Raw genomic sequence first — 10,000 nt, 5'->3', positions numbered from 1 at the left:
CTGCTCCCTATCCCCCTATACCCTGCACCCTATACCCTGCTCCCTATCCCCCTATACCCTGCTCCCTATCCCCCCTATACCCTGCACCCTATACCCTGCTCCCTATCCCCCCTATACCCTGCTCCCTATCCCCCTATACCCTGCACCCTATCCCCCCTGTACCCTGCACCCTATACCCTGCTCCCTATCCCCCTATACCCTGCACCCTATCCCCCAAATACCCTCCACCCTGGATTTGGGTTTTTCCACATCTGAAAGAGCTTTGTAAAGGCTCCCTGCCTGTTCCTGGTTCACAGCACTAGTGAGGTGAAGGGAGCCAATCAGCTGCTGTCGCTCTTCAAACTCGACCAATACTTTTCCCTCAAAGAGATCTACCCGGGATCAAAGGTCACACACTTCAAAAAGTGAGTTAGTATTCTGAGAGGCATTGGGTGTGTGCGCGTGTGTATAGTGTGTGTGTATGTATATATGTGTGTGCGTTTTGTGTGTGTGTGTGCACTTGTATGTGTGAGTGTATGTGTGTGTTGTATATGTGTGTGTGAGTATTGTATGTGTGAGTGTGTGTGTGTTGTATATGTGTGTGTGAGTGTGTGTTCTTTGTGAGGCTTGCTGTCAGACTGCCTCCTCTTCCTCCTCAGACTGCAGGCGGACAGTGGGGTACAGTTCAGGGAAATGATGTTCTTCGATGATGAACAGAGAAACATTACAGACGTCAGCCGACTAGGTAACAGCCCAAATATCCATCTATCTTACGCACACGCACACACACACATGCGCACACACATACAGTGTATCAGCTCTGTCCTCATAGCATTGGCATGTATTCAGGTAAAATGTCTCCATAAACCACATAAACTAACGCATGTACACACACACTACACACATACACACATTTATTCATAGGGGATTGACAGCAGGCAGAAGGTGTACGGGTATATGGATGTACATGGGTACAGGTATATGGGTGTATGGGTATATGGATGTACATGGGTACAGGTGTATGGGTGTATGGGTATGTGGGTGTACAGGTGTATGGGTATATGGATGTATATGGGTACAGGTGTATGGGTGTATGGGTGTACAGGTGTACAGGTGTATGGGTGTATGGGTGTACAGGTGTACAGGTGTATGGGTGTATGGGTGTATGGGTGTACGGGTGTATGGGTGTACAGATGTACAGCTGTACGGGTATATGGATGTATATGGGTACAGGTGTATGGGTGTATGGGTGTACAGGTGTACAGGTGTATGGGCAGTGACTGTAATGGCTCTGAATGTATCTCCCAGGTGTGCACTGTGTCCTGGTCCCCGATGGCGTCACAGAGCAGTTAACTCGAAAGGAACTACTTGCCTTCTCCCAGAGATGACCTGTCACCTGACACCAGTCCTCAGGAGTCAGGAAGCTGGAGAGCTGCCTACACACACACACACACACACACAGTAACACTGTACACACACACACACTCACACACACACAGTAACACTGTACACACACACACATACACACACACACACAGTAACACTGTACACACACACACACACACACACACACACACACACAGTAACACTGTACACACACACACACACACACACACACAGTAACACTGTACACACACACACATACACACATTGTAACACTGTACACACACACACACTCACACACACACATTGTAACATGTTATTACGCGTTCAAACAAATTACAAAAAAAGAGGTGTTGGGGAAAACAGAAACCATCTGTTTATTAAAGAACAAAATAAATGACTTTTTTTCCCACTGAATAGTATCTAAAAAATTTTTAAAATACGATCTTAATCAATAATTTCTGAAGACACATCCACACACACACTTTACACTATACAGACGCACAGTGAACAGATAATATGTGCTCCAGGAGCACTGCTCTCAATCGTCTGGAGACACACACACACACTTTACACTATACAGACGCACAGTGAACAGATAATATGTGCTCCAGGAGCACTGCTCTCAATCGTCTGGAGACACACACCTTGTGTGCGTGTCCTCTCTTTCAGAGTGAGCACCTGTTAGAAGAGGAACTGAGGAACTATGTGCCGCTGCGTCGATTACCATGACTACCAGAGTTGACAGGTGTCTGGAGTGTGTGGCCATGTCATAATAAAAGCCTTCAAAATCACTGGAGCCCCATTGCTTTTTTGTGGACAGGCTGACCGTTCGGATGAGAGTCACCTGCCAGGTGTTACCATGGACACGGATGAGGAATGATCAAAGACGGATCAATGACTCTGCTTACGCTTCTCTGCATGGCTGATTTTGGCCTTTTGAGAATGTTATGGCCTGGTAATTAATTGCCCAAAACAGAACAGCCCACAGTTAGTCGATGCATGGAACAGCCTGCCAAGTCACCTAGTAGTGGCCGAAACTCTGGGGATTTAAAAGACTAGGCTTGGCACGGGGTTAGATACTATCCAAGTCTGTAGGTAATCAGAGCTCCAGGTACAATTTAGTCAGGAAAATGGCAAGCACTGCTGTGCAGAATGGCCTCTTCTCATCATTTTACGTTATGTTAAGTTTCTGATTTGATGCGACCTTTTTTTCCCCTACTCCTGCAAGATCCACTGTCGGCCACTAGGGGTCAGTAGCAGTCCACATTAGATGTCTGGCACTGAATTCCTGCCCGCACAGCGGTGGGATGCTGTGGGTGGCGTGTGGATGTATTCCTGCCCGCACAGCGGTGGGATGCTGTGGGTGGCGTGTGGATGTATTCCTGCCCGCACAGCGGTGGGATGCTGTGGGTGGCGTGTGGATGTATTCCTGCCCGCACAGCGGTGGGATGCTGTGGGTGGCGTGTGGGTGTATTCCTGCCCGCACAGCGGTGGGATGCTGTGGGTGGCGTGTGGATGTATTCCTGCCCGCACAGCGGTGGGATGCTGTGGGTGGCGTGTGGATGTATTCCTGCCCGCACAGCGGTGGGATGCTGTGGGTGGCGTGTGGATGTATTCCTGCCCGCACAGCGGTGGGATGCTGTGGGTGGCGTGTGGATGTATTCCTGCCCGCACAGCGGTGGGATGCTGTGGGTGGCGTGTGGATGTATTCCTGCCCGCACAGCGGTGGGATGCTGTGGGTGGCGTGTGGATGTATTCCTGCCCGCACAGCGGTGGGATGCTGTGGGTGGCGTGTGGATGTATTCCTGCCCGCACAGCGGTGGGATGCTGTGGGTGGCGTGTGGATGTATTCCTGCCCGCACAGCGGTGGGATGCTGTGGGTGGCGTGTGGATGTATTCCTGCCCGCACAGCGGTGGGATGCTGTGGGTGGCGTGTGGATGTATTCCTGCCCGCACAGCGGTGGGATGCTGTGGGTGGCGTGTGGATGTATTCCTGCCCGCACAGCGGTGGGATGCTGTGGGTGGCGTGTGGATGTATTCCTGCCCTGTCTCCTCTCTCGCGGCTCGTACTGCGCGACCGAAGTGCTGGAGCAGATGGGCGGAGTCACGCTCCATTCGCCCCGCCCCAGTGGCCGTGGCCTTCGCGAGGCCTCGGAGATCGCACCGCGGCGTCGTTCGATTGGGCGACGGCGTCCGCGGTCGCTCCCGGCAACCCCTCGTTGAAGTGCGGAACGCGGGCGGCGAAATTTGAGACCTTAACGTCTCCGGCCACCGCCGCGTCTTGAAAACCGAATTAATAACGGAATAACTGCCGCGTTTCGACTCGGCAGCGTTTAAAAAACAGAAAAATGTCAAAGGAAGAGCAAAGAAAGAAAGAATCTGGGTTCTGTGTACCCGGCTCCTGGCTTCGCCGCTCTTGCTTTGCGTTTGATTGGCTTGCAGTTGCCCTGGTTTCACCCTGTAGCCCTGCTGTGTTCCGCTGGGGATTTACCCACCTCAGCCACGGCTGTCCTGAGTCAGGGGTTTTTATTTAAGGCAGCACAATGTGACGCAGCTTTAGTTAGTTATTCACCACTGTTCAGATGACCTTAAATTGAGGTGAACAAAGAGACTGACCCGTCAAATTTAAGGACTGTTTGTGTGTGTGTGTGTGGGGTGGGGGGGGGGGTGTTCGGGGATGGAGAAGGGGAGAAGAGAGGCAAAGCGAGGGAGATGGGGAGAGAAGGATGTGGGCAGAGAGGGAGGTGGGGAGAGAAGGAGGTGGGGAGATGACTGGAAGGAGAGAAAAGGTGAGACTCCAGGCCCAAGATGAACGGCGCGTCTTAATAAAACCTCTTTCAATTACAAATCTGTCATATGGAAAGGTTTTCTGCTGAATGATAAATGATAATCATAACTGTAAATATAGCTATAGACTGTACATCGTTACACTGGAGAACGTTTACAGGGCATGTGTGCAGTGATGTCACAGGCTAGAGCAAGGTTAAAGGGCAGGGGTGGGTGTGGGTCACATGGTCTTCACCCAAGGCCTTGATAAGTAGAATCGGGTGTCGTAGTGCTGTGGCTAAAACAAATCACCTGCACCCACACCGGCCCTTTGGGATAAGACTGGGGCCCCCAGGGCTCCAGCCAACGCCTCTGGCCTGTTTAACACTCCTCTCCTGCGCTTGTGAAAACAATGTTCTCAACTTAGGACCTTCAAAATGTTTCTGGCTGACTAGTTCATTTCCAGCTGATGTGATTTGTGTGTGTGTGTGTGTGTGTGTGTGTGTGGGGAGGGGGGGGGGGTAGCAATGAAATATTCCACCATATTTATTTATATTATTCTTTGGCTTTTTTTCTCTATCTTTCTCAATTTTTCTCCCCCCTTCATTTTTTTTACCCTTGTTTTTTATCATTCCTGCAAGGCTATTCATTTAAAGCTCCCTTCTTCCACCCGATATTACTCTCTCTCTCCCTGACAGCCCGCCCCTCGCTCGCCCTCAGCTCATTTTTCTCTCCGCTGCACTAAAGATTCTCTGTCAAGTTTCCTTGGGAAAAAAATCGAAGACTAATTAAGATTGTTAATGAAGATTTAATTTCTCACTTCAAACGAACCAGTGAGTGCATCGCACACAGCAGCCGGGAGAAAGCAAAGGGGAGGGGAGGGATGGAGAGAGGGAGGGGGGAGCAGGGAGGAAGGATGGAATGAGTGTGAAATTAAGAGTAAAGGAGGAGAGAGGGGGAGAAGAGAGGGAAAGGATAGGACGGAGACAGAGAGGTGGACGAAGTGTGGAGTAAAAAAGAAGGATAGAGAAATATATATATATGCAGAGAGAGAGAGAGAACGAGGGAGGGGGAGGGAGAGAGAAAGAAAGAGAGAGGCGTATATCTGCAGAGAGCACACAGACTCTACTCCATGTTGAGAAGTTAGGGGAGCTCTTAAGGTGCAAGCTCATTGGCCATTCGTCTCGACTGAGATCTCATTAGATTGCTCTGTGTTTAATTAAGTGCCCCAGGCCTATCTCACGCTCAAGAGTGGGGGACAGAGGGAGAGAGGGAGAAAAAGAGTGGGGGACAGAGGGAGAGAGGGAGAAAAAGAAAGGATGAAGGGAAAATGAAGTGGATCACAAATCAACACAGTGCACATTGCAGTCTGGGGACAAAAATGCAGTGTGATTTGCATGCTGTGATGTGTGTGTGTGTGTGTGTGAGTGTGTTTGTGCGCCCGTATGTGTGTGTGTGTGTGTGTGTAGTGTGAGTGTGTGAGTGTGCGCCCGTATGTGTGTGTGTGTGTGTAGTGTGAGTGTGTGAGTGTGTGTGTGTGTGTGTAGTGTGTGTGTGTGTGTGTGCGCGCCTGTATGTGTGTCTGTGTGTGTGTAGTGTGAGTGTGTGAGTGTGCCCGTATGTGTGTGTGTGTGCCCGTATGTGTGTGTGTGTGTGTAGTGTGAGTGTGTGAGTGTGCGCCCGTATGTGTGTGTGTGTGTGTGTGTAGTGTGAGTGTGTGTGTGCGCCCGTATGTGTGTGTGTGTAGTGTGTGTGTGTGTGTGCGCCTATATGTGTGTCTGTGTGTGTGTAGTGTGAGTGTGTGTGTGTGCGCCCGTATGTGTGTGTGTGTGTGTAGTGTGAGTGTGTGAGTGTGTGTGTGCGCCCGTATGTGTGTGTGTGTAGTGTGTGTGTGTGTGCGCCTGTATGTGTGTCTGTGAGTGTGTGTGTGTGTGTGTAGTGTGAGTGTGTGTGTGTGTGTGTGTGTGTGTAGTGTGAGTGTGTGTGTGTGTGAGTGTGTGTGTGTGCCCGTATGTGTGTGTGTGTGTGTAGTGTGAGTGTGTGTGTGTGTGTGTGTGTGTAGTGTGAGTGTGTGTGTGTGTGTGAGTGTGCGCCTGTATGTGTGTGTAGTGTTGTATTATGCGCACACTCCCTTTTAACACGTGAACCAAAGTGTTTGCAGGTTTGTGGAATGCTGCATGTTGACGAGGAGGCTGATGTGTTCACGGATATTCCTCCTTCCGTCAGCTGCTCTCAGCAGGTTTATTTATGTACTGAGACCCCCCCCATACCCCCCCACCCCGTACCCCCCTCCCAGCATCCCCCGCCATCCCACTGCACCCACTCAGCCAATGAACACACAGAAGGCTGCGAGTCCCACCCAAAATCCATCCTCTTTAATCAAATTTACAAAAAAAAAAAAACCAAACAAAAACAAAAGAAGTCAAAGTACAGAAGTGTCCTATCATTGTGGGTAGGGGGTGGGGCCAGTGTTTGAGTGGCGCCCCGCCCCCCCTGTGCTACACCCATGTGCTGTCGCCGTGACGATCCTGTCTGTTACATGCTCCAGGTGTTGCCACCCTGGTCACGTGACCCTCTCCCAGCGTCACAGATTTTAAAGTGACAATGGGCTGCGCTCTTAATGCTGAAAGCTCCCCTACCAATGAGGCTCAACCACTCACAACTCAACATCTTCTGAATATTAATTAGGGGGGCGTGGCCAAGCACAACGCTGTGGCAAGTACTGTAATACAAGCACCCGAACCTCCTGTTCTTTAGTAATAAAACGGGGTGTGCCAAAACCAAATTAAACACGTTGCTAGTGCTAAGCCACCAAGAAGTACAATCCAAACTGAGGTCCCCTGGTTGGGGGAGGGTGCGGCACTCAGTGAACTTCACTAAAGGAAGCTCAGTTCCACGGCTTCTCTCCGTAACCACAGTGATATGCAGCCTCAGCGTCCAGCCCATCCGTCCAGCTCTCCCATTTTCTTTTTAAGCAGACGCTGGGTTCACGAGGAGATACGAAACTGAATTAAATTTACGTCCCCCGGACTGAGTTTCCCCCAGGGTGTGTGGCCCTGGAAGGGATGTGGATGTGTCCCCCCCCCTGCGGCAGCCTCTCGAAGCGCCGCTGCAGGCCCTGGCGTCAGCGCAGCCGGTGGAGACGAGTGAAAGGCACGCAAAGAAACTTCTGCGGTTATGGACCACAGAGCCTCTGAACCAGGGGTGCCGCATCGAATCCCAAAAACGTCCCGGTGCGGACGCTTGATTTAGCTCCAGCTCAGCACTAGGTAAGTGCCTGAGTCAGCTAGCCATGGTCTTGATCAAGGGTCACGATTAGTTTATTAGTTGAATCAGATGTGGTGCTGGGCTGCATTCAAAGCATGCACCCACACTGACCCTGCTCAGAAAAGATGGCTGTGGCAACTTAATGGTCTATTGAGGTGATTAAGGAACTGCTATGTGTTCATAGGAAGCCCTATATCGCCCCCTTGCAGTTGGAGGACAGAACTACAGGTGAGAAACTGTAGCAGGGCTCAGCATTCCTCAGCAACAAGCTCTGCTGGCTTTTGGTTTCACCTGAAAAGTCAGCATCCAATTAACCAGGTGAATTAACTGTTTAATCAGCCACTTTGTTTAATTAAGTGAGAGCAACAACAGAAGCCAGCACAGCCGGTGGCTCTCTGGGCCCAGGGACCTGTAGTTCTGTCCTCCAACAGCAAGGGGGCGATACAGGACTTCCTGGAGTCCCACACAGGGACACACTACCAGAGGGGGACCCAGAGGCACCTTGCAGGCTCTCTGATTGGTGGAAATGTTCACAGGATGGAACCCGTTCCTCAGCCCTGCTGAGTTCATCGCTGCCCATCTCTAACCTGTCGGTTAAGGCCGATGAGCACACAGGTGTAGCTTCTTCCCAAAATGGATTCTTTTTTTCCTTAAAAATAATTTCAACAAAATTCAGGTTTGGTTCCTCACCGTTCACATCGCCTGTGATCTCATTAATTTGCCAAAAACATAGTTCAGTTTCAGTGACTGGGTGTCCCCACTTCAACAAATGAGGGTCCTGACGATATAATCTGCCACTATAATTTAATCAAATAAAAAAAGTCTCCTCTTTCTGAAGGAGTGGCTTGCCTCGTAGCACACTAAAAAAACCGGCTGGTCTGACCGACTGAAGAAAATGCGGAACTCTGGGATGTGAACGTGGAACGTTTATTCTTATTCCGCGCTGCATGCAAAGCTACTCCTGACATGGCGCGGCTGTCGGAGGGCGAACGGGAGTCTACTGAAGGACGAATAATGGCTTGTTACGTGTGAGGGTGTGTGATTAGGCCCGGAACTGACCCCGCGCTGACCAGGGGCCCCTCAGGAGGGCAGTCTCTGACACAGTGGTTCTGGTCCAGTCAGGTCCAGCACAGTGTCATGGTTCTTGTTCAGTTCTCAGGTGTAGTTGTGTCTTCCGGTGTTTATAACGTCCTTTTTTTATTTTAAAATGGCTGGTTGAATGTACTTTTTTTTTTTTTTTTTCAAACATCGAAAAAATCATTCCATTTGTGATGACGGCTAGTGATATTTACATTGGAGACTTCAACAAACTTAGTGCCCTTAAAAAACATTGCTCTTTTCCTTGCCCATTATTACGATAAATATAGCCTTCATCATCATCATCATCATCACTATCATGACATTCTGTACAAAGCGGTGACTCCGCATGACAGGTTGAGCGTCCCTGCTCACTGCTTTTCTGTTATCACCATGGAAACGAGTGCTGTAGCTCAGCTGGGTGGGTGGGGGGGGGGCTTGTGTCTGGAACCCAGGTTTTTGTTTCAGTGGGCGAGATAGCTCTGTTCACTCACAGGTCAGTTCACAGTGAAAGGTTTTTTTTTTTGTTTGTTTGTTTTTTTTTAGGGACACGAGCTCATTCAGGAGCTTAACAACACACCTGGTCTCAAAATCATATCACAGAAAAGACTGGGCTAATTACGTTAAATAATTAACGACGTTAACAGCCGGCGAGGAATCCTGCAGCAGACCCAGCGCTCCTGCCCGCTCCTCCTGGAGTACCGCTAAAGCAGCTCGCGGCAGCGCGTCGCTCTCCGTCAGACGGGTGCTCGGACTTGGACCAGCTCGCGCCAGCGCCCAATCCCGCCGGGGCCGCGAGGCCTTCGGTCTTAAAACGGAACCCAGGGAAGGTGCTTGGCTGGCCAACGCATTTACGGATCGCCCTTCCTCCCGATCTACGCTCGCACTGTCAGTTCTTAAAATACTTATCAGAGCGGCGAGGGACTGTAAAAGTAAACTCCGGCTTCTTTACGGCTCGATCTAAAATAATTATAGGAGTGCGAATTCACAATCATGCTTAATAAATACACCTCCGGTGCTCTTTAAATGTCTCACTGATTACCGGTGGAGCGTCCGTGCGGATCCGTTCTGCGAAGCTCCGCGGGGGAGCGCAGTTGTCACGATGGAGTTTCCGTGAATCGCAAATCGTTAAACATGCCAGTGCGGACGGTTTAAATCATTCCGCGGGTGGCTGCCTAATCGCGCTAATGCCATGAGCTATCTGCGGTCAGTCGCGTTCCCGTCCCGCTGGAGAACTCGCAGCGACTGTCCACAGTGTGGGATGAGACTGGGGTGTATTAATATATCACAACATATTTTTTTAAATTTTTCATAATGTCTATTTTTCGACAAATGTGGCTTTGGTGTGGTGAGAAGAATCAATTTTTCAAGAATTTAATGTTTCATAACTTTCACTTGGAACGAAGCAGAGAGCTGAATTATTCAATGCCCTGCCAGCAGAGATGTGTGTAAAAGTAAAAGGTTTTTTTTTTTTTTTTACATAATCGCATGATAACTCTGTTACCCTCTTCCTTCATCCTCAAAT

General features: G+C 50.0%; 4 protein-coding genes across 6 annotated transcripts in view; 2 read left to right on the top strand and 2 right to left on the bottom strand.

The window, feature by feature from the left end:
- Positions 1-1,515, top strand: part of mdp1 (magnesium dependent phosphatase 1) — a 5,061-nt gene extending 3,546 nt beyond the window's left edge. Inside the window, exons 3-5 of one of the 3 annotated variants that reach the window (XM_035415286.1) lie at positions 297-404; positions 639-724; positions 1,288-1,515. In XM_035415286.1, the coding sequence (XP_035271177.1) occupies positions 297-404; positions 639-724; positions 1,288-1,367 (274 nt within the window). In that variant the 3' untranslated portion in view covers positions 1,368-1,515. The remainder of the gene's footprint in view (positions 1-296; positions 405-638; positions 725-1,287) is intronic. The other 2 variants (XM_035415283.1, XM_035415285.1) reach the window with 2 other exon arrangements.
- LOC118226018 (extensin-like) overlaps positions 1-3,495 on the bottom strand; it is a 19,389-nt gene extending 15,894 nt beyond the window's left edge. Inside the window, exon 1 of the mRNA XM_035415256.1 lies at positions 2,654-3,495. Coding sequence (XP_035271147.1) covers positions 2,654-3,480 — 827 coding nt within the window. The 5' untranslated portion in view covers positions 3,481-3,495. The remainder of the gene's footprint in view (positions 1-2,653) is intronic.
- Positions 1-10,000, bottom strand: part of LOC118225953 (tripartite motif-containing protein 16-like) — a 972,804-nt gene that overhangs the window by 47,882 nt on the left and 914,922 nt on the right. The gene's annotated exons all lie outside the window — the stretch shown is intronic.
- Positions 1-10,000, top strand: part of LOC118225964 (tripartite motif-containing protein 16-like) — an 890,716-nt gene that overhangs the window by 418,782 nt on the left and 461,934 nt on the right. The gene's annotated exons all lie outside the window — the stretch shown is intronic.

The sequence above is a fragment of the Anguilla anguilla genome, chromosome 4 (genome assembly GCF_013347855.1).
Source record: "Anguilla anguilla isolate fAngAng1 chromosome 4, fAngAng1.pri, whole genome shotgun sequence".
NCBI lineage: Eukaryota > Metazoa > Chordata > Actinopteri > Anguilliformes > Anguillidae > Anguilla > Anguilla anguilla.
The sequence above is the reverse complement of the archived record's forward strand: the minus strand, read 5'-3'. Positions and strand labels throughout refer to the sequence as shown.